Consider the following 26,081-nt stretch of genomic DNA (forward strand, 5'->3'; position numbering starts at 1 on the left):
GTTGAGGTTTGGTCGCAAAATGGGTATTTCTTAAATACCTAGGTACGGCAAAGTCACAATATTAATTTATATTGTACTTAATTCTAACGGCCACCTAGCTTAGTCAGCAGTGACAGCCTACGAAGCTAGATGACCGGGGTTCAAATCCCGCTAAGGCTATTTATTTGTGTGTTTATCACGAATATTCGTTACTGTTCTATTATATTATAGTCTAGTTCCCACAACATAAAACTTATTGAGCTTATTGTGGGACAGATTGGATCAGAAGTCGATTTGTGTAAGATCTCATAATCCCAATCATGTAACGGTTGTGCCTACAACACACCTTACTGTACACGGTTCAGTCAATGATATCTATGAGTATAATCAAAACAGAGAAATGCCGCCCGCGAGTGGTTACAAAAAGCTCTTACTCGGCTGCTAAAGAGCTTGCGACTTTGAATCTCTATAAATTATTTATGACATTTGAGCAATTCCCTTGTTCCTTGCCGTGGCTCCTTCCTAATTATTTAAGACTCGAGTAGCTCTTTGGTGTGATCCTTGACTACCTATTAACGTAATACCAGTTTTACAGGATTTGCTTAATTGGAAGCTCAATTTAGAAATAAAATAGCTCGCGGCTCTGTGAGAGCGTGCTGGAATTAGATTATACACAATTGATATTTTTTATTATTAATAATGTACGACCTTCGGTATCGTATTAATCGGTTAGGGCGTTTTCTAATTGCATCGCCTTTTCATCATAACAGTAAGTTATTTTTCGCTTGAATAGTACAAATATTTACAAAAATATACCTAAAAAAATGGAGTACCTAGTAATAGTATTACATAAGTTGTTTTTATATTATTAAAGACACGGATTAGTACAATTGTTAGCTTTACAACTTTGTACAAGGCCAATATTAATTACAGCACGAGCCAACAAACCCCACCGCGCTGGTGAAGCCACTCTACCAATTTATTCAGCTTAATTAAATGACAGTAAGTAAATAGCGGGTACAAATTGGAAGTGGTGCCGTATTGTGTTCGCCGAGCGCACGGCGAGCGGCGACTGCGTGAGCTGCTCGACTCGCAGCCCAAGTTTCAGGCAGTAAGTCAGCCCGAGCACGATATTACTTCATTTGCAACTTTATGACCTCGCATTTCCCTTCGGCGGTCGCGCGAATGCCCCGCTTCTTCTCTTGGTTATTTTATGAAAAAACTCTCAGGCAGTTTCCTTAAAATTATTATCTCAAGAAGCTTCCAGTCCTTTGTCCCAGACATAGTGGGAAAAAATAGGCCGAAAATAAGTGGCTCTTGTTATGTACTTTTTCAAATACAACGTTGACGATATATTTAATTAGCAATGCTGTTTTGTTCGTATTTTTATCCCAGACAGACTGTTGGCAATAACTTTGAAGGGCGGGCGCGAGCACGAAACATGGAAAATAATAGATGGACCTAATGTTTGTTCGACCCGTATATGAGAGGAGGCTTGTCTATAGCAGATATATATATACGGTTGAAAAATTCATTAGCTAGTATGTATGCATAACCAATTGAAATTATGAATTATTAGTGTAGGATGAAATGCTTTAATCCTAGATAATAACACTTCTAATGCGGACATAAAATTACTGCATAATATACGAAAGTAGGTGAGTAATAAAAAGCTAAACTTTTCATATTTTTCAGCGGATGACTTTAATATAAAATTCGTTCACCTCTTTGTTTTGTGTCAGTTTTAAAATGGTGATAAAACTGCGAGGTGGTCATAAAATTGCTAATTGTGCGGCGCAGTCTTACGTCTAACGGGCTGCATCGAGCAACTTCATTGAAACTTGCCTCTTTATATAAACGTCAGCTATTTCAAATTAATGGTACTTCTTTTATGCGCAGTTCTTTATAAGCTTTAGCACTGCTTTAACTTAAGCGTTGCACTAAAATGCTGGTCTTCTTCTGCAAGTTTGTGTTGAAGATGCACTTAGAATAGGTATAAGGCTGATGAAGTTTTTAATATTGGTTTCGATTATAACAAACCTTAAGTCCCCATTTATCTGGAAAGGTATAAGTAGATCAAAGAGGAATCTTTGATCTGCTTTATTTATAAGCAAAATGACTGTACATTATTATATATTTCAGTTTTATCAATGTGTAACATTGAAAACTAAAGTGGTATTTATATTACATCTTACCAGATAAATACACACATACTACCCTTTCTAGTCGATTCTGGTAAAATATTACAATCTAAGCGACTATGTATACTCGTAGTTAATTTTCCATAGCCAATTTTCAATTTCAACCATCACAATAACTAAATACATTATGTTTGTAAATAAACAGTACAATAGGAGCAAGTTTAAATTCCCCTTAAGCCTCAAGTAGAAGTTGGGTTGTAGTTTTAATGCGTGTAAATGTAGAGGCGATTTGGACCCTCAATATGAGAGGGAGGTACAATGGAGACGAAACTACACCAAAGCCTGTTGGATAGGTTCTCAATACTTGGGTTGCAGAATCCGATTACATTGTTTAACGATTGTTGGCCTGTGAATGGAATTGTTCTATTAATAATAAATATATAGTCACCCTTAAAGGTAGTAAAACAAACCTAGTTACTCGTAGTAACAAATACCTACGTCAAATGATTATCGAAATATAAAGTTTCTTCATTGTTTAATATTAAGAAGAAATCTAGTAAGTTTAATCTGAACTTTTGAACTGGCTACTTATAACTCAAAATAATTACATCATCACTATACATATACAGTGTGTGGCCTATAACGCGGGCGAAAAATTAAAACGTAGATTCTACTCCTCAAACTAGACAATGTTTGTTCAGCGACTTTTAAAAATAACTTGTGGTTTGTATTTTAAAACACTTTAAAATTTAATCGAACACGCAATGTATTACGAAATTTATTATGCCTGTACGGTGACAAGACTGACGGGCAATGTCAATTAGACGGAATTTAAAGTACATTGAAAATATTATTTAGTTTGTTTGAAAAAGGGACAATTTTAAGACTACATAATTTCAAAAAGTTGTTGAACAAAAGTTTTATTGTTTGAGGAGTAGAATCTACGTTTTAATTATTCGCCCGCGTTATAGGCCACACACTGTATAGTAAAAAACAAAGTCGCGTTCCGCTGTCTGTCTGTCTGTATGTATGCTTAGATCTTTAAAACTAACGCAACGGATTTTGATGCAGTTTTTTTTAATAGATAGAGTGATTCAAGAGGAAGATTTATGTATAATTTGTTAACCCGAGCAAAGCCGGGGCGGGTCGCTAGTGATTACTTACATATAACCCACTTGTTCTGAGTTATCCCGATGACACCAAATGTTGTCATAAAACTTCGTGGATTCACGGTTGATGAACTTCTTCTGCAATTTACCTGGCTAGCCTTCTGCGTCATATATTTAACGGCGAATGAAAGTTACGGCGGAATTACTGTGTCGCATAAATAAGTTCTCTGACCCTCGTTGCCCCATCTCACTTAGTTTTAAAGCCACTGAACCTGCGGCAGACAATTATGCCATCTGATAGCGCTCCAAACACATTTTTAAAGAATTCCTCTAGGTAAGTTGACGCGATAAGACGAGATAATTATTTTATGGATCTTAATGAGGTTATTATGATACCTTTAGTAATTATCTCCGTCATTAACTTTGCTTTTCAGGATCCCATGTTAAAAAAATAAGGTAACATTTCTGTAACCTCAATTAATTAGTTACTTAAGTAAAAACAGTTGTAGGTTGGTCTACCTACAGGTATTTTATTAAATATACGATGTATAATAATTTAATATACCTTAACGCTACTATCTATTAATGTATAATTATTATACCTATATAATGTAAACTACAACATGAGTGACTCTTTAAAGTTCAATCGTTCGACCTAATTTTAGTAAAAACATCACGACTCTTGCTTTAATATAAGGTTGAAGGGGCAACGCCTTGGAATTTTTGGGGGAATTAGCGTTAATGTTTACCCCACCATACAAGAATTGGAATTTTCAGAATTGACTTGTATTACAATCTTGCCTGACGCAAAGGCTCCTCTTATTTCGCTTACTAATGATTTCTCCAATTTCAGGGTAAACTTACTGGCAGTGTTTACTTAATGAAATACTTGTTTGCACAAACTATCATAGCTCAAACAAGCCGATACCCATCTATTTCACGTATTTTGGAAGGGTAAGATTTAGTAGGTCAGCTAAACGTTTTCTAGATCGGAAAAACGAATGCATCAGAATGGCTGAGAAAAAAACATGGAAGCATGGTTGCGTTTTTATCGCCTGTCACTATGCCTGTCACATTCGCACTTACATACTTGTTATAACGTGACAGGCACGGTGACAGGCAATAATAATGCGACCGTGCTACCGACAATTTATTGTATTAAATGAATCCGTGCATCGCTCTTAACCAAATGAGCTACGAAGCCTACCAGAAGTGCGCGAATCTTTCCATTCCTTCCTTCATGTATACACCCCTCTAGATGACGTCAAACGACATCTACCGAAAGACAGTTCCATCTTAACGGCACTGGCGGCCTAGCCAAGGTGACAATCGTTATCGCTTCGCCATCGAATCGCTTTGTGTCTCTCTATCACTCTTCCATATAAGTGTGACAGTGACAGTTGCGTTTCGATCGCTACGGAGTGTAAGCGATTGGCGTGTTGGCTACGCGGCCTGGAGTCCCAAGTTGTACTGAGAATTCACCAGTAACAATGTGCTAACCCTAACCAATTTTTTTTTATCAAGCAGATACACAATCCGCTAAGCCGGTCCTCTGTTCCTAAGCGCTTTTCGCTAATAACGGTTTTTCTTATAGTCGGGTCAGCACAGTTCATAATGTATGAGAGCTCTACATGAATTCTCACACTAGAGATTTTTTGAGATGTGATAACCTATGTTGCAAATACTATATTTTTTAAAAAATCACCACAAAATATGTCACATGGTTTAATAAATCCAAACTATTATTAAAATAGAAAAAAATATATCAAAACATGAATCCGACACTCGAGATTTTTTAATATGCAGTTCTCAAACATATACTCATTATGTATTTATATTTTCTCCCAGCTTGACACCAAAACCAGCTCCCAATAATTTTCTTTATTAAAAATATTTTTTTATATAAAAATAACAACTATGTGTACATAACAATTACATGTTAATTAAGCTCTGTATATTTACTATATCTTACAAAAAAATCTCTCACGTAAACTAATCCATTTAATTACTATTAACCATTTTTGTTTTGAAAATGTTTTCGTTGCTTCGAGAAAATGGACAGTGGGTTTGTTTTTCACTTTCTCAAATCTCTTTCTCATGTTAGTGTAACAACAAAAAATCTCCCACGTATATGTAATATTGTATGGAATAAAACCATTATTAAATCATCCAAGCTATTTAAATTACCCTAAATGGCGGGTACTGATTCACTGTAGAGAACGTTTTATCGACTTCCATATCTCCGTCTCACTTCAATGTTCGCGGCAGACGATTGTTCCGCTTCAACAGCCGAGAGTTCGCGATCCGGTCGACCGTTAATTCTCCCATGACTATCTTACCCAGTTTCATCGGTATGCGTTGCGCGCTTACTTAACACACCTCAGGCCAAGCTCCTATAAAACGCGCAATGCATGCATGCATTGCGGTATCTCCTATACGTCACATATGTCAGCTATGAGGCTATGACATGGCTATGACAGACTGTGGCAGTTAGTTCCAAACAAGTATACAGACTTGTCTACCCACCATAAAGTTTAGCGTAAAGAGAATATATCACTCCTTAGTGAAAAACCATACGGTTTGTGCGAAGTTGAGCGTTATGTCAATGCTAATAAAGATGATGGTTTGACTTACGGAAATGAATAATATAATATCATTTTATTTTATATTTCCAATTCCCGTTTCATTTACACCCAATATTAAATCTTTTTCCGTAATAAAATGCGTATATAATTACTGTCATCATCTGTATTTATTTTATTTCTTTAACCCCCGTTATTCATAAACGCGCTACAAACCTCAATTAGCTAATAATAGTAATAATCGTTTGTCCTTATCTGTCACTTTAACTTATGTATTTGTAAGTAAGGGATAAACATAATTGAACTAAATCAGGCCCGTAAAGTTTATGAATAAAGTGGTTAATCTTTATTGCACAAAAGAAAAACCTTATAGTACAAGAGGCGGACTTAATGCCATAAGGCATTCTCTACCAGTTAACGATGGCTTGTCCTCCGGCCCATTTGATCGATGACCTCCTTTGATTATTTATTTTTAATGGACGCCAAAATCCAGACAGGAACTTCGATTTTGACATTTACCACAGTAATGCAGTCGGTAGCAATGTCGCGCTTCAAAATTGCTGCAGTCGACTGCATTGCTGTAGAAAACGTGAAAAAGGTCATTCAAAGGGTAATAGGGTTATATACACCGCGGGATTTAATAACCCGAAAGATTTAAACCAACGATTTTAGAGCCTAATTAGAGTATATAAAGTTATATAACACAGTCCAAAAACCCTTAATTTAAGAGATATTAATTATTTAAAACAAATCACAAGTAAAAAAATCTCAATTCTAACACACCCTTATGCGTGACGTAGCCACCAACTAATTTTACACGCAGACGCACTAACTACATGGTTATTAGCCAGTTTCACTTAATTAAGTTTGATATCCTACAAAAAGGTTTCACTACCGAAATTTTGTTCTGTTCTCAATCACGAGAGTACAAACTATTTACCTTTACGATAACTGGCTGATAGTTTGACGAAAATGACGAAATTGATGTCAATAAAATGACATATTTCATATGTCACACAAGATATGCGCAAGATAACATCTTTAAATTTGATTAACTGTAATAAATAAAATTCATTTAGCGGATATTCACTTTGTGTACGGATTTGGAAACCCGAAGAACTATGTGCTTCCGGCACGACGGACCCACTTCAGCCTAGAAGTTCGTAAATTGGCTAGACGAACAATACCCTGAGAGGTGGATTGGCCGTGGAAGCAACGTCCTAACCTGGCCCGCCCGGTCACCCGACTTAACGCCATTGGTTTTTTTCTATGGGGAACTCTGAAAGATAAGGAAGGAATACTCAACACCAGTGAACTCTGGAGAAGAATTATTAATAAAAATTCGAACGGCTTCCGAAGAAATAAAGAACACTTTTGTAAACCTAAATAATGAAATCCGTTTAAAATTAAATCTTTGTGCTGAAACGGTGGTACACACTTCGAAAACCTAATTCATTAAATTAATAAAAAAGCGTAATTGTTTAACATAGTTGTTTATTTTACTTTACTCAGTATAAATCAACACATCGAGAATTTAAAATACGTACTGATAAGCATGATCGATATTTTAACAAAAGGTCATTCAAGTAATCATCCCTTTCCAGCTGTAGTATGAGTTAAAACAATAAGAGGCATGATTTCTTTCGGATATAATCATGGTTAATGGCTTTGGTTACCTCACTCAAAGGAAAAGATTTTATCGCAAAGTTTCAACAATAATAACTGCACTGTACCTACTGTTGTAGTAATTAATAAAGTTTTGATACAATTTGTGGTATTTTGAGGTGCCAATCAATTGAAATAATTTCAACGTAAACATGATCCTAGACATAACTTGACACTTCTTGTCATGGAACACATGTCACTGCATTCGCCGTGCATCGTATGATATCGGAGTGATTCATGAAATGTCATGCTCGCTCTCTGTTTCTCTACTTGAGATTAATTAAACTCGCTCACTCTCTGAATAAAGGTTTGTTCACAAAGAAGCGGTAAATTAATATGATTTAATTTGTACTGAAATAGTAGTTTAATTAAAATATATAATTGGAACCATGTTGATATAACATTATTTACTCGTACTGTCGTCAAAAATACGTGGTTTAAATCTTTCGGGTTATTAAATCCCGCGGTGTATAAAATGAAATGATGCATTAATAAAACTTTAGTTAATTAACAATATTATATTAAATCATTAACAACTTTGACAGCACGTTCTCTTCGCAGGTAGGTGCTCTACAAGGAGTTTATATTACAACATTATTTCCAAGAAATAATCTCTCATTGTTACGAAAATGTTGGTAGGGTGGCTTTAGGTTACTTTTCGTTCATATCGTCTTGGATATGGATGAACATGGTGTTAATACACTCAGTATCAATCAACCTGTAAAGATATTGTAGCCTGGCCTTTTCTCGAAAAGTCTTCTAGAAAAATTTACGCTCATGTCGTCTCGGATATGAGTATATTTGGTATCAGTGCATTCAGTATAATATCCTGAACACAAATATATGAGATGACAAGCGCGAAAGTGGTGAGGGTAGTTGCTATGACGCAAAGTTTTTACCATTTTTCTTTTAAACATACCATGTGGGGTACCAAATGAAAGGGCCTTGTGAGTAGATCACAAATATATAACACACTGTAACACTTTTACTACTTAATCCAACAAATTATTTGAAAACGTTCAAAAATTTCACAATGAGTTGAATTCCAACTGCTCTAAATTGACTAAGATAAATTGATCCCAAGTTTCCTTGCAATTATACGTAATCGAGGGCCAGGCTCATACTAGTTCTCATGTCGCGATGCGCTAACGCTAACAAAAACTAAGCGTTACGAATTGCTGACATTTGCTTCTTTTAGTTTCACTCTACTCAAGCATCGGATGACAGGATCGTTGAAAAGGGACAAACATATCCTTTGACGTTACGTTACTCTTCTCGTGAATTGTCAAATTTTAAAATTCGAAATTAGCTTTGGAATTTGTCCGGGTGGCTATTCGAAGTATAACTTGGTGGACGGTACTTACTAACCAAATAAGCTTGAGATCCAGTATCATAGATAGTTGTAAGACTTCAAGGGTCTATTTATATCTGACTGTGCATCCTGTATTCTAAACGTTTTGTGAATAGATATAAAAATTGACACCTATCATTTTTCACATAAACACAGACACTTTATGCATTGAATTATTAAACCTTAACGCAATGCCATAAGTCATAAGGTATATTTTCCTAATATACCTTGATGCTAATTCGAACTTTGTTATAAAAGATGTCATTTTATATCATTCGCGTGTGCATTTCACTCGTACTAGATGAAATATGTATTGGTGCGAGCGAGACGGTTGGGCGAATGATAACAAAATGATATCTTTTTGACATCTTAAACAAAGTTTGACTTGGCCTCTGTGGAAGCCTGGAAATACAGCATACTTCATTGACTTTTTATGCTGGAAATTGATTTAATAATTGCGAGAAAAATAAGTATGTTATTCTTCAATAACTTGTACAGTTACTGTCAAAAAACTAGAAGTGTCCATTAATTGTGTAGAACATTATTTGCTGTTTGTTTCCAATATCATGCTGCTATTCTGCGAATATAGCAGTTCCTCAGGCAGATAAATTAAACATGATCGAAACAAATACTATTAACTACAATAGTAAACTTTTCTCTCAGTGTGGGATATTCTCGGTCATGAAAAACTTACAAAGTTATTGTTTTTTTCATTAAATCTATAATTAATATTATTGTCGGGAGAAATTCTGACCGTGTAGTCGTGTAAGCTTCATAGCCCATTCTTCAAAAAATCTAGTGTGAAATTACTGTTTAGGTAGTATAAAATATAAAATAAAAAAAATGTTATTTCTCAAAAACGGGAACAGATATCAAGTTGTTAATTCGCAGCCGGGTATTCAATATGATATATAATTCACCCGTGTAGAAACATTTGACTGTGCAATTAATGTAACTTTAACTTTATATTGACTCCACTATTATTCTCGTAGCGCATACCACGCAGTGAATATGTAAAAAAAATGTTAAGTAATAACTGTAAAGATAATTGCATTAAAAGCTGTACTTAATTTTAGTACAACTGTAGTCATCATCATACGATGACATCATACTATGTAAATACTTACATAGAACAAACTAGCAATATATTTTTTACATATTTTGTTTTGCATGTATTTTGTTTTTGAAGTATCCGAAACATGCGTTCTAACGAAATGGGTTTAGTGGTATCATTTCAATACATACTTGCCAAAAGTCATTATTCGATATAAAATGTATTGAAATGACATGTGTAAACATTTATTTATAAGTGGCGGACAGAGCAATGATAGCTGCTAAGAAAGCTTGCTACGGGCTACGGCAAAGTTATACTATACGGTTAGTTTTATGGCATTGGCCTCGGCGTAACTAAATAATTAAAAAAAAAATAAGTCTTCTTTACCAACCTGATATACACTGTGCTAAACTACTGTTGCCTTTGTCAAATTAATTACATATTATGACTACATTGAAATATACTGTGCGTCGCTTGTTTAGAAATTTGTCAAATTTAATTGAGTCGGAATCCAATATTCATAAAGTATTCCGTACCATGGCTCCGTGATAGCTAAACCGCAACTTTATGCACACGTAAATTCAACCAGGAAGACCGAGGTGGGTTAGTGCTTATAAATTGAGAGTTCTAAGGTGGGCTCCCCTTGGCTGTATACATCGGTTAAGTGAGGTCACGGCCCTCCACACTTTGTCAAAACAGGCATCTGGCTCCAATATACTGCAACCTTTATTAACAAAGTTATATGAGGGTTCATGTTTGTCGTAAAATTTAATACACGAAAGCAGACCCATGCCAATTTATGCGGGTCCGATTGTGACTCTGCTTGCTAATGTCATTGGCTAGATACTTGTGATTTAAAAGACACGTGCTGCTGCGATACATGTTGTGCTAGTACGCGCATTTTTTTTTAAAAGGCGTGTGTTGTTGCTATTCATGTTGTTAAAGTTTTCGATACCAGTTTAAAGTTTTATGTTTAAAGTGATTGAAAGCGAAAATACAAGCCATGTTTAATCTTGTTTATCCTAATTCCTAAGGCCCACTTGCACCATCCCACTAACACAGGGATAAGCGGTTAAACCGTTAACCTAATGTCAAATTGTACTGGTAACCATGGTAACTCCTGATTTAACCGGTTAATCCCGGGTTAGTGAAATGGTGCAAGTGGCGCTAAGTATTTTCGTGAACTTGAAGATCACTGTGAAACAATTTCATTTTTTATAGAAAATAACAAACAAGATTATGAATAACTTAAAGCTAGAAATCATTTTTCAAGAATCTCTTTTCAATTATCAATAGCTGGGAACAGCTAGAATATCCACGGCGCCAGGCTCACCCTCGCCCCCGAGATGAACAATTCGCCTAAGTGACAATTCATCTTTCTAAGTGCTGTTTCCCCGATACTGAATAAAATATGCGAAACTACCTTTTACTCATATACTTACATTTTGTAAATGTCCAGATAGAAAATAACACGGACACATTATTCTATTATTCTTTGCCAGACATCAAAATGCCTTACTTTCATAGTATAGGTAATGATAAAATTAATAATTAAAGAAAGTAAATAACCTTATACATTTATTCAGCAAGATAAGTAGTCATTTTTAAAGTAACTTGTATCGGTTACAGGTAAAGTAAACGTGATTTGTCAATCAGTGCACTTATGTAAATACAAAAGAACGCAAAGAATATCTAACATACAAACAATGTAGTCAAATTAAACCCTTGTAAAACTATACGAGATCACCTCACATCTATTTTTGGGACTGCCCTTGGCAACAAACTCATTAGATATACTACATAATAGATAAACGCCGTCAGCTAATAAAGGAGGCTCGCTATACATGCCTCAATCATTCATTATCATTGAGTCGGCTTTTGTTACTTCCCTACTTTCGAGACAGTGGTGGATCCCAAAAGTTCCCAACGGATTGAAAATCCGCTGGATTACGTGACTGGCGTATAACTATACTAATTTAAACATATCTACGTAGTCATAACGTGCGTCGAAATGACTGGCAGGAACGTGGACTCATTACGTTCGCGATGATGGCCTATTTAATCCGGAAATGAATTGCGTTATTTTTTAAATATGTTTTAATGAAACTTATGCTAGCAAAAAAACAAATATCTTTGAATGCAGTCGGAAACAAGACGACGAATATAATTTTGAGCCATGGCTTAAAAAAACAGCTTCAAATAATCTAACCAATAGAAGTTAAATTATGTTTATCCTCAGAAAGTGCCATTAAATCAGCTGTAAAGTTTGTATAAATGATCCCAGCTAATGTACACGGAAGGGATAATGAACTTGTTTGCCGTATGTTATTTAAATACTAGGGACCGCTAATGGAATTCTGGTATATTTACATCCCCGAAACGGATTATGTGGTAGGCATATATGTTTATAAGTTTTATCATAGAGAAAAAAAAAATACATAGAGTGCTCCATACATCAGTTCAGATTATTAATTTCAGTGTCTACATCTAGCATCGAGTAGCGGAACTATCAGTACTGCTACTTGACAATAGATGTAGCACCGACCGGAAAGTCTTATATCAACAGCATAAGACTTTCCGGTCGGTGGCTACATCTATTGTCAAGTAGCAGTACTGATAGTTCCGCTACTCGATGCTAGATGCTAATAGTCTTTTTGGTACTAAAACTGATGTATGGAGTGAGCACTCTATGTATTTTTTTCTCTATGGTTTTATGCAATTAAATACAATGTAGACGGTAATTTGGCAAAAAAAATGGCATTATCACTACCCCTTATAAAGTTAAGTCCCCCGCGGCGTCTGTCTGTCTGTATGTTTGTATATTCGTGATAAACTCAAAAACTACTGAACGGACTTTCATGTTGATTTCACTTATCAATATAATACCTCATTCTTCTGGAAGGTTTAAATGTATAATTTGTTAAGGTTTAGTGTAACCCGTGCGAAGCCGGAGCGGGTCGCTAGTACCTACATAAATGTACCTATGAATAATTTAGAAGTAGGTCCTGTAACAACATTTAGATTTATAACTTCTAGCACTAACTTCATAATGATTATTACTTTTAACGCATCGCGCTCGTACGCAATAAATTTAGCGTGAACGAGATGCACTTAGAATTATTATACCTAATGTCATTATTAAATGAGCTCACTTACAGATTATAATATGTACAATTTAGAAGACATGCTGCTTTTAGTTCGTCGTGTAAGTAACTATTAGTGTAAGGCCTGAGTGGACGCTCGAGTTGGGCGTGCAGCGGGGCGGGGCGTGCGGCGTGCATGTTAAATAAATGCAAACGTATAGGAGCGGCCTTAGTGCACGCTGCTCAAATTACTTGTGAGCCCGACGCCACGCTGCACGCCCCGCCGAACGCTCCGCTCCGAGCGTCCACTCAGGCCTTACACTTACGCAACATTTGATTGAGATTGATGATTATTAATACCTAACTTGTATAAATCATTTATATATTTTCATTTAAAAAGAGACATTGACATCGTCCGTTTAAGCACCTCTAATTCAATTAAGGAGCCTTCGAAGCTCGTTTGCATGAGTTTGCATTTTTAAGCGAGATTGAGGCGCTTTTCAAGTGAATTTTGACAAGTTGACGTCGCGCCGTGCAAGCGGCACCCGAGGGGGCCAAATTGTAATGAAGAACAATTTGACTGGACTCGCTACTGCGACTCAAATACTAGCTGCATTTTTAATAATTTGGCTTATTCTCCAAGCGCTGCTAATATTTAGGATTTTTCTCTGAAAAGGCAATTTCAATGCCGAATTTTAAAACATTACCTATCAACATGATCAGAATTTCATTGATAAAAATTTGTTCAAAGAATTCGGGTTGGGATCATAGGTATTTCATCATTTTTATTCGGCGTAGCGATATAAAAAGATATATATTGAAATGTGAAAGTAGGTGAAATTTCTGGTTGAAGAAAATGTCTCTGTTGACAGATGGCACATCATATATATAACTGTTTTATAAAAAAATATTACTACTTACTACCTGAATCGAGTAATATTAAAAAGGGGATAAAGTCTAATAACACAACGTGTATTTTTCTTAACGCTAACTTTTTATGTGTCATTCAAATCATTTTGAACTTGAAACTTTTCCGATAAGACAGCTAGAACATAAACAAGTCTTAAACTGTCACTTACGGCTGTTATATGTGGTGGGGCAAGATAGAAATCCAAAAATAGAATATCAATACAATTTAAATCTCAGTACGTTCTCATAATATATCAAGCCATCAGAGAGCGCGAGAGCCCGACACTATATACAATGTTACGGCAGCATATTTGCTGAGGACCTACCGCGAACCACGTTTGACGTGTCACCTCCCTGTCACATTTACGTACGAATTTACAAGTGCGACAGAGAGGCAACACGTCGAACGTGGTTCGCGGTAGGCGCTCTGGTTTCTACCGTAGCTGGAATACTCGTATTAGGAGTCGTAGGTCGTAGGTATGCTACGCGGTGTAACTGTTATACCAGCTACGGCGTAGCGTGTGGGGACGATGCAACAAATAACAGCAACTAACTCGACAGGGTTGAATTTGTGAGATGCCGCTTTTCAAACGTGAATAACTTATATTAAGTATTCAAGTAATTAACAAGTAATTGTATTGGTTAATTATATTATATTCAATAGTACCTACCTAAATAATTAAAATAAGAGCTGATAGTTTCACTTGGTGCAATTAAATCTTACGGTCTAGATGGGTAATCATGTCAGCCACAACTCAGGAGGCTAACGCGTTACTGCAATCATTTGACGAACTCAAAGACGATTCAAGATTTCGACGAATTTGTCAAGGTAACGATCACGGTTAAATACACAGAACGTGAACAACATGACAAATGCAGCATAGATACATTTCGGGTTAAACACTTTGTGAACCCAAGCATAAAGTTTGATGGAAGACCAAGTTTGTAGAAGGGAAATCACTAGATCTAAATGTCTGCGATAGCGATGTCCATCCCCAGCGAAGCTTGGAGGCAGTTTCGAATGCAAAATTCGATATTTGAATTTCAAAATACTCGACAACGTCCGGGCTGTTATGGCAAAAACTGCAGTGGGACTATTACGATATCCGTCATTTTATTTATTGACTACAACGTAGATGAGTAGAGATTATTCTATTTTATGCAATATACATATACATGGTGTCTCTGACCATGGGGCTTTAAATCCAGGGCTTGATTTTACTTGCTAAACTGAGCTACTTTTACTATGGGACCAACTCTAAAATCGGGGATTTTTTTTTAGCTTTTCCATAGAAAACGTCGACATCTGATCAGCCAAAATGTATGAAAAAGTAAAAAAAAAATCGGAATTTCGGGGTTGGTGCCATAATAAAAGTAGCTCAGTTTAGCGAGTAGCATCGAGCCCCGGATTTAAAGCCCCATGGTCAGAGACACCCTGTATTGTGAAGTTTCAGTAACACGGTATAGGTCTTCTTCTTTCTTTTTAGCCCTTTTCAATCCTTGAGATGTAGGTATGTACAAAGGACAGATTCCATATTTATCATGCAAAATAAATTAAATATTTCTTAATGAAAAACAATAACTATTAATAAAATAAAAACTTATAAATAAAAAATTTGGCCTAGGTCGTGGTCGCTCGGTAGGGTACCCAGAAGGCTGGCCGCATTGCCCCGCTGGATGGCAATGCTGATCCGCTGGGCAAAATATTGGCCAGCCCTCTGGTCACCAGAAGCCTCTATAAGGCGCTTTGATAGCTCCTTATAGAGGCTACGTGCGCTAGGTCCCCACGGCCCCAGGGTTTCCACTCCAAACGTCGCAAATATTTCTATTATTTACGATAACGAACCATCGGAGATTGGAATCAATCACGTAGTTACTGGCGTACTGCGATTTTCTCTATTGTCTGGCAACCGTGTCGCAGAATACCTCTTATGATTCGTCCTGGTATTCAAATAAAATAAGGAGAGCGCGGAAGTGACGCCAGAGTGCGACTATTGGCTATACATTTCATGAATACTGCAATTGGAACTTGGGTGAAACACTTTTGCGTGCTTATTCTTTCAGCGTATATAGTTCACTGTGTTATCAAAGTTCTTACACAGACGTTTCATAAACAACATAACTTATAATTATAAAGTTAGCAAAACATTGACTGACCATAAGTTTATTTTATTATAAGCGTTAATGACGAATTTCCAACATAATAATCGATGTATAAAGTGCATGAAAGAGGGTATGGATAAGTATTACATGCACGCACTTTAGCAAAATCTACTTAAGTACATACCTACACCAGAAAAGGCGTAGCTATTGTTCGTACGATATATTGATCACTTATTGATCAATCCACGTTATTACATTACTTATTTCAATATAATTAAGTGTATAGCTTGTTTGTTCTAGAACGAATGCTAATCATTATTATTTTTATACCAATGTATTGTTCCACAAACACAATGATTTTTACTAATATTACTCAAGAAATACCATCTCAATCGGGTATACAAAGGGTTTAAAACCGTTCATAGACCATTTAGCCCGGCCCCAGAGGAAGGTACTGCCTATCTGCCTCGCGCCTTCGCCATAAAAGAAACTACTATGTGCAATTTCACAGTTGTAGGCTTCCGAAGATAAAAATATAATGGAGCAGGCTCAGGAGGCTTTGTTGGGCCTCGGATGTTTACTTTTATTTTAAGGTTTACATTATAAAGGTCCGCTAGACCTTTTCAATTTTATCTATATTAGACTTTCTGTTTTGGTTACGTGAAAGGTTAGTTAGGTACGAGTAGGTAGGTACCTCTAGTTTTGTGTACCTATGACTATCGAATACCTGTCGGGATTCTTAAGTATCATTTTGTGTATTGGGTTGATTCATACAAGGTGTAACAAAAAATTGTGGGGATCCGTTTTTCTCATACTTTTTCCTATTCAGAACATGATAAAAAATATGCCCTTAAACGGATCCCCACTATTTTTGTTACACCTTGTATAACCTAAATGTGAAATACCTACATTTTGAGAAATGGAGAAATTAATATAACAAAGATTATTTTCAAATATTGAGTATCTACAAAGGCTGTACAAATGTATACAAACGAGACATGGAGACCAGCATAGGTACTTGGTCGGACGGTTGAAGAAATATCGGATAACGTGTTGATACTGCACTCATGACCAGAATCAGACAAATTTGCGACATTGCTCGCAATAATGTGGACATGACTCCAAAATTGATTAAATAATTAATCATTTAATTAATTTCTTACCTGAGGTTTAATTTTGATTCCTAATCAATAAATAACACAAAGAGTTCTTATAATGTAAATTTAAAAAAAAAAAAAATCAGTATGTTTTCCAAATTTTCTGTAGGTACTTATTTTTTTATATCAAAAATATATTTAAGTGCTATTTATTGACTAGGGAACAAAATTAAATCTCAGGTAAAAAATTAATTAAAATAATTAAATGATTAATTATTTAATCAAATTTGGAGTCAAGTCCACATTATTGCGAGCAATGACGCCAATCTGTCCGATCTCTGCTCATGACTAATGAAAACCCGTTACTTTTGTGTGGACAAATCCTTCCACTTACGTGTACTATAAAAGATACTACATTATAAATGGCCGCATAAATTGGCTTGTATAACTTACCTATATCAGCCGCACCAGCCGCATGCAGAAGGTCGGCGAGCAGCTCCGGCTCGTGGCAGGCTATGGCGAGCCGGTCGTCGCGCAGGCTGAGCCGGGCGCCCTCCAGCTCGCCGGGGGCCGCCTCGCGCAGCTGCAGCGCCACCGCGCCCTCGCCGCCCACCGCGGCGCTGTACATCAGCACCGCGCGCGGCGAGAACGTCGGCAGCGGCAGCCGCGTGGTTGCCACCTGCAGACAACCATTTGGGGTAAGCTTACGCCATGGCTACTGAACAAGCGTCGACGCTCAACGATGATGCCGACCGCCATGCATTGGTTAAAAAGAATGTGTCGCGGTCGGCGTCAGCTTCACGGCTCGGCCACGACATTGAGATGTTACAATGTCATGTCATAAATTAAGTATCCAAAATGTATCGGACTGAAAAATGTATTTGTAAAAAAACTATACAAGTATAAGCGTTTGCTACAATTGCTTTGCTCCATTACTAAAACAGACGAGTAATACACTGAAATTAAAATAAAATGCTATTTAAAAACTCTCCATTCGATTTAGGGTTCTACCCTATTTTGTAAAAAAGTAGTTCTGTTTAAGACATTCGAACGTTGCTTTTTTTTTGACCCAGGTCTATATGCAATAATAATATTTATAAATACAACAAATTTTCCACCGTAGAACTCCACTAATTATTTAATCAAGACCTATCTACGATCACAGATTTAATTAAACTAATTGCTTTTACTAAACGAGTTAGCTTCTGCATCTGCGCTCAGATCTTAGAAATAATGTAATATACTTAGAACAAAAACGATGCAATCTGTCATCGTTCGCTAGTTAACAGTATTCCATTAGGGAGCGCCCTGGGCTGATTTAATCGCGTTATAATGTACCTACGTCGAAGACTCGACGCTCGACAAAGCCTACGATAATTACTTGCAAGCAACTATTTATTTGCCACAACGTTAGCACGGTAATGGTACAATTAAGCAATATTGTTAGGCACAGCGATAATGGAGTTGATAGTGCTGAAATGGTTCGAGTCAAATGTTTATTGTTTAAGGTGACAGTCCATTTCCAACCGCAGCTGCACTACTGCTCATTTTACTATGGAAATTGACAGTAACAGCGACGCGTTCAGTACCAGTAGTGCAGTTGCGGTCAGAATGGAATGTTACCTTTAGTGTGTTATATAGTGTGAAAGTTTTTCGCATACTTAACTTAATATGTAGGTACTTTTTAAAATACTTATCTAATATTTTTGTCTCTGCGGTTTTAAACAAGTAAAACGATTTTATTTTTAAAAGTACATAAATGACTTTGGTTCTAACAGATATAAAAATCAAGATGTGATTTTATAGAACCGTAAAATTTTGGACTAATCAGCTTTAGTGTGCCTGGAGAGTTCAATGGAAAGATTGGATAAAGGATAATTTAAGGTAAACGTACTAGTGCTCGACATGCTAATGTCCAATAGATGACACCCTGCTGTCACCTCTTTTGACAATGACTTAAGTTTCAAGATGATATGTACTGGGACCGCGTCGAGCACTAATACGTTTACCTTAAGGCTGGCACATTATAACAATTTCCTTTTTAGGGTTCCGTACCCAAAGGGTAAAAACGGGACCCTATTACTAAGACTCCGCTGTCCGTCCGTCCGTCCGTCCGTCCGTCTGTCACCAGGCTGTATCTCACGAACCGTGATAGCTAGACAGTTGAAATTTTCACAGATGATGTATTTCTGTTGCCGCTATAACAACAAATACTAAAAACAGAATAAAATAAAGATTTAAGTGGGGCTCCCATACAACAAACCTGATTTTTGACCGAAGTTAAGCAACGTCGGGCGGGGTCAGTACTTGGATGGGTGACCGTTTTTTTGCTTGTTTTTTGTTGATGGTGCGGAACCCTCCGTGCGCGAGTCCGACTCGCACTTGGCCGGTTTTTTATTTATTTGAAAGTACTGTTTATTCTTAAATGCTATAACCCAGGAAAAGTTCTTTTTTAAGACTAGAAATAATAAAATCTCCAACCCGTCACTGTATTTCAAATTATTTGTAACTATAAACAATATAATTTTAAGTACAGAGGCCGAAGACTGAACCTTAGGCGAAATTCTGACCGAAGCCAAGGTTCACGAGGATTTTACGAACTTCACTTCGTCTGCGTTCACCCGTTCATGTTACAGCCTCCTTCCTTTTTTTTCAACCTCTAATTAAACTTCAAACATCTTTATTTCCAATATATTACATTTAAATTCCACGCATTCCATTAGGTATCATTTCTACAAAAAACATTAGTTTAAAGGTAGTTATTTATTATCATACATAGTAAAAAAAACCGGCCAAGTGCGAGTCGGACTCGCCCATGAAGGGTTCCGTATTTAGGCGATTTATGACGTATTAAAAAAAAAACTACTTACTAGATCTCGTTCAAACCAATTTACGGTGGAAGTTTACATGGTAATGTACATCATATATTTTTTTTAGTTTTATCATTCTCTTATTTTAGAAGTTACAGGGGGGGGACACACATTTTACCACTTTGGAAGTGTCTCTCGCGCAAACTATTCAGTTTAGAAAAAAATGATATTAGAAACCTCAATATCATTTTTGAAGACCTATCCATAGATACCCCACACGTATGGGTTTGATGAAAAAAATTTTTTTGAGTTTCAGTTCGAAGTATGGGGAACCCCAAAAATTTATTGTTTTTTTTCTATTTTTGTGTGAAAATCTTAATGCGGTTCACAGAATACATCTACTTACCAAGTTTCAGCAGTATAGTTCTTATAGTTTCGGAGAAAAGTGGCTGTGACATACGGACGGACAGACAGACGGACAGACAGACGGACAGACAGACATGACGAATCTATAAGGGTTCCGTTTTTTGCCATTTGGCTACGGAACCCTAAAAAGTAACCGCATGAATAACGCTGAAGGCTTGGACCTCCAAGCAGTGATTACCAGTCGTATTTAGGCGATTACCAGTCAACGAGGGATAATCGCCGTGTGATCAACGCTGCGTTACCTGCCGGACGGTGGGATTGGGCTCTAATGCCAGGTAGATTTACAGCCCAATTACTACTTTACTTAACATTGGATTAAAATATTAATTAGTTGAGGGATTATGATCAAAATAATTTATTTCTTTAATCTTAATTGCAGAAAACAAAACTTGTATCTAAATTTGCATAAAATAGGGATTAAAAGACTCAAAATAAGAACTAATAAAATAGGGTTTCCTATGCATTTAGTTAATTGTTTCACAGCCGTTATAAAATAATACCTACTTATAGAAAAACAAAATCAAAAATGTTTTCAATCATATGAAATTAATAAAAACTAATGTCAAATAAAGAGTAACTATGTAGCTGATTTGACTGGTTAGTGCCTAGTTCCTACGCTATCCTTTTGTATAAATATTTAGGAAGTTCAAACAAAAGTGCCGTGTAAAAACAAATGTTAAGCATAGTTCCAACATTATTAAGGGCAACAATTTAGTACCTACATCTATATTTCCCAGTTTTTTTAGTAATTGTGATGTTAGAGAATATGTATGTACGTTTATACCATTGGTATGCTCAGATATCGGTAGAAACTCATGATCTTTAAATGCCGTTGAATTGGAATGATATGTTAAGTACACCGAGCTGGAAAATTACATGTCCACTTTATGTACCTATGAGTAAATTCCTAATGTTTCCATACAACTTTTGCAGCTCGCTGTAAATAATTCCCAGAATGCATTGCAATATTACCAACAATAACTTGTACTGTAAACGGGGTTGAAAGCAGTCATCCCATTTACAACTGCACATGCAGTACCTAATTAGCTAATTACTAAATCAGAATTTCCGTGTACAAATTAAACTCACATCTAATATGAGTACTAGGAAAGTTTTTGAATCGGTGCATTTGTAGCCAACCTCTACAAAAGCATGAATTATTATTAGCATATTCAAGTCACACACAAAAGCATGTGAAGTAGACATTTAATGCAACGTGAATCACTGCGTCGAAATGAATCTCAGGCTTAAGCCCCATGCCAGGGAACGAGGCACCTACAATCCACAATGGAAACAAAACTATTATTATAGCTAAGCAATAAAATACGAGTTCTCATTATGTTATGAAATAATTCCTGCAAAGAAACACGATGTGTTTCGCATGCGTTGTTGCTTGTACACTAAATAATTATACCGAAACAAACAGATAAGTACTTATGCGAAAAGGAAAACTGAAACTAGCGCTGAAAGGAACGTCATATAAGCCGATTCATTAGCGTCGGCGACTGGAAGCGAAGGATTATTCTGCCACACGTGTACCAACGCCGGTGGAATATATGTTTATTAAATTATACATTGTTAAGACGCTGATTTTGACAAGCTTTTTAAAATTTTAACAACGCATGTTATTGTGAATGAACCGATTTTCGTAAAATTTTGTGAGCAGGTTCTATGCTTAAATAGTTTAATTTGCGATTCAATTATTGTTTTTGTTTTGTTGATTCAATTATTGTGGAATCGTACATTTATTCAGTTTAAAGATATTATATTAGATTATAATAAAAAACAAGCAACAACGGTTGCACTCCGGGAGTGCCGATAGAAGTGAAAACTCACCTCACTATGTTACCGACGCCCGGTAACACGATACATACGTTTAGCGCAGGTATTCTATTTATTTATTATATATTATTATCATTCTCAAATAAGATCACACTTTTTCATTGACATGTTTATTTACATAACTGCCATGACAACGTCAAATTATTTGAACATAGGTAAAGAGTCTTGAAAAGGAGTCCGCAACATAAATGTCAAATAACATTGAGTTTTTCTTTATTGATTTAAATGCCATTTAAATTATGAGTGGCCACCTTCCGGGGCTTACGGTCACGTGATCGCCTTACGCGGTACGCCCCTTACGGTCACGTGATCGCCTTACGCCCCTTACGGTTACGTGATCGCCTTACGCTGTCTCGAGTTTATCATTTTTTCTCCACCTCAAAAAGTGCCCAACGCCGCTAAAGAAGTTTTCACTTCAAAAAAACTACCTACCTTATTGAGTGATTAATCTCACAACGAAGGCTTGGCGTTATCAAAACCTACCCTCATTAGCCACTTTAGCCCAAACATGATAGTCATTACGCTCGGTTATGCCCGCGTCACGCACTGCCACAAATGCTCGTTACTACGCGTTGTGACCCGCTATGAGGGAGTTATTGCAGGTTTTTGCTCGCTTCTACACCGTGACAACGGCTGCACGCATTGTTACGCTTAGGATTTATATTTTCTTATGACTTACGAGCGCCGCTTCAGATGAACTAGAATAAGTTCATATTTTTCCTTATAGCATTTAGTAACAATGTGTCATCGAAGACAGCTTATTATAAACTGGTTAGACTGAAGATGAGCGATAAGAAACACAGCCATTTAACGCATTCACTACTAGCAAGCCGCCAGGCGTGCGCTTAGTCCGTACAGCCATATTCGAACTTTAAGATATGTACGTCAAATAAAAGATTTGAAACGATATATATATATAGTTATCCATGCCGTAATCGGCAACGGCGACCCTAGCTAATTACGAGCGTGAGCTCTGATATGGCTGGCAAAGCCGAACTTACTTTTAAAAACTCTATCGCAGGTGGGGCAGTAAAGTTGACCAGAATTATTGTAAGTATAATTGTAGGAGGGTTTCGGCCGGGATTTACGTATCTGACGTTTCGCATCAAGATCAGTGAGACGCGCGTCTTCAAAGTTCTTTACGCTCAACTTAACACGAGAACGCCATTCTGGCCGCTGAGAAGCAAGCTCCTCCCATTTGTCAGGTGGTATACCGCAGGCAGTTAGGTGGCGCTTAAGCACATCCTTGTAACGTAGGTGCTGCCCACCTCGCTTCCGTTTACCAGCTGATAGCTGGGAGTAGAAAACGGCTTTCGGTAGTCTGCAATCACTCATACGCCAAACATGCCCACACCATCTTAGCTGACCCTTCATCAAGAGAGCCTCCATGCCAGGCATCTTGCAGCGACGAAGTACTTCAGTGTTGGGAACGCGATCTTGCCATTTTATACGTAGAATGGAACGTAGACAACGTAAGTGGAACGTGTCTAGCAAGCGAATGTCGCCTTTGTACAAACACCATGTTTCCGAAGCATACAAAAGAATCTGAAGAACCATGGCTTTGTACACCGACAACTTCGTCCGCAGCTTTAGATCATGCGATCCCCAGACACGATGCGTTAACCGACCGAAAGTGGACGCAGCCTTAGCAATCCTAGACGGGATCTAACGTCCGGGGGGGGGGGATCGTTCGGGATACTTGAAAGAGGACACTTCGGTTAGAAACGATATGGATCGGATATGTCAGTGTCAAACAAGTGTCAAAAATGACATATCGTCAAACAAAAACGTCACTTTGTACACTTGTTTGAGAGTTCGAATATGGCTGGTATACTTTACGAGTTTTCGCATGCTATCGGCTACGCTCGTAGCGTGTAGCACGCGCTGGCGCTGAATGTGTTGAACAATACAGCCTCGTAATCACTCGATTTGCGACTCGCTCACGCGATTCAGAGACCCACGGGATGGAGCACTTTCTTAAATTTATTTTAATTTGATGAAATATGAGGAAGGTAATTATTATGGTAGACTTAGGTTGCAATTTAATTGCAATTAAAATTTATAAATAGGTATTTAACGATACATTTGTGGCATTTTAACAATATTCCCGTTTTCCTAGTTTAAATGCAAATAACTGAATATCATAGTTAAATTCCGGTAGATATATTTAAAACCTTGGAATAATGCCACATATTCCAGAAATTGAACGATGACTGAGAACTATGTCGGTATCAGTAGGAACGTTTCAGACAGGGCTCGCATTTAGGAAGTGTTTGCCACTTTACGCTAGCTGTTTTCGAGCACTCGCTCGCGAGGTAATCTGCGTTTTCGGCGAACCTAACAACAAAGGACTTATTATCACAATCAGTCACGCAATACCTTCCATAATACTCCGCCATAACAAGTAATATGAACAAACGAGCACCGTACGATCATCCCATGACTCGAGAGAGATTAGTTTGCGTTCTTGACCTCATTCGGGTAGGCGATGATATTTCCCTTTCAAGTGGCAATCCGCGTTCACGGCAGGGACTGCAATAAGGGCTCATTTTGGTTTGAAGAAGGTAAGCGAGCGTGTCGTCATGGCAATAATTTCTTTTGATAAGTATATTACTATACCTGTCACGGGGAAGAAATATTAGCGGTGCACGGTGGGGATATTTGACAAGGTAAGCTAAAAAGTCCAACAAGATTAAATTAGTTAAGGTACTCGTAATACCAAGGTTACTTGTTATACAGACATCCAATTCCAACATTAACTTATTCTAATAATTTCATTAAGTTTCCGTAGGAATTTCACTATGACAAGTACCCAAATTTAACAGTCCTCTCGACAATCGCTCTAAGGCGAAATTACTGAAAATAGTGTAGAAACTTAAATAAAGGATGTAGTTAACTCGAGTGCGGGGTCGACATTGTACTGTCATTTAGTACATACCTACGTTCCGTCGCACTTTCCCGCTTAGCGAGTTGTGAATAGTGAAAGTGTTAAATTGGAGCTAACAAGAGTTGCGGGCACTAGTGCGGAGCGCGTTCTATTAATTACAGAGGAGATCGCAATAAGTAATCAGAGCACGGCCCTCGTGAGTCCAAAATTATTAGGATCAAACTCATGGGTTTGCAATTGCTTTGCTACTTAATCTATAATCTTTTTACGAATGTAAAAAAAATAGTTCAAAAACGTTAAGCATTTGGGTTATTAAATCAGTGTTGAGCGTTTGAGTTGTGAGATAGTTTATTGTTGACCTAATTATCAATAGTTAGGCACTCTAATTAATATTTACCTTACTTTACCTTACGTAACCTTAGTATTTTGAATATGGCAATCGGACTTTGTCCAAAAAGGCCGACACGTTACGGCTCTGGCGCGACTATTCGTGTCGGTATCTGTTTATTTACGGTCAGCGGGGGATAATCGGCCTGTAATCAGGCCCGCGGGACTGAACAGGCCTGTAATTGTGCACTAATCATCACTTCACTTCCTAATTACAGTGCGGAGCCCAAAGCTACTTCTACACCATTGGGAACGTGGAAACTATTCCGGAATTATTTGTAAGATAGTTCTTTTTCTGTTTCTTTTTATAAATCTAACACTAATTTCCATAACGTGTGTTGTTTTTTTGAAATAGAACAAGGTTGATAAAATTAGTTCCGTTATCGGTAGGTATAGGTAGGAATTATTTGTTTCCTATGGTAAATATTTACTTGTTTCGTGTAAATGGTAATCATCCATTTTATTGTCTTCCAGCTGTAACCGATTTAACATTTAATTTAAGGCAGAGTGAAAAATATTTTCAATTTCTTTTTTAAAAACTAATTTCTGTGGGATGAAACCCTTCTGTTAAGAACGTTCGGGTTACAAAGGAGCCTTACAAAATAATTCGTCTCAAGTAAATCTCCAATTGAAATTGAATTTGAGGAAAACTTATA

General features: G+C 37.0%; 1 protein-coding gene across 2 annotated transcripts in view; it reads right to left on the bottom strand.

Annotated features, from left to right (window-relative positions):
• LOC134655917 (zinc finger protein GLI1-like) overlaps positions 1 to 26,081 on the bottom strand; it is a 264,248-nt gene that overhangs the window by 103,392 nt on the left and 134,775 nt on the right. For both annotated transcript variants that reach the window (XM_063511421.1, XM_063511422.1), the window contains exon 3: positions 17,527 to 17,752. In XM_063511421.1, coding sequence (XP_063367491.1) covers positions 17,527 to 17,752 — 226 coding nt within the window. The remainder of the gene's footprint in view (positions 1 to 17,526; positions 17,753 to 26,081) is intronic.

This window comes from Cydia amplana, chromosome 17 (assembly GCF_948474715.1).
Source record: "Cydia amplana chromosome 17, ilCydAmpl1.1, whole genome shotgun sequence".
In the NCBI taxonomy this organism is placed as follows: Eukaryota; Metazoa; Arthropoda; class Insecta; order Lepidoptera; family Tortricidae; genus Cydia; species Cydia amplana.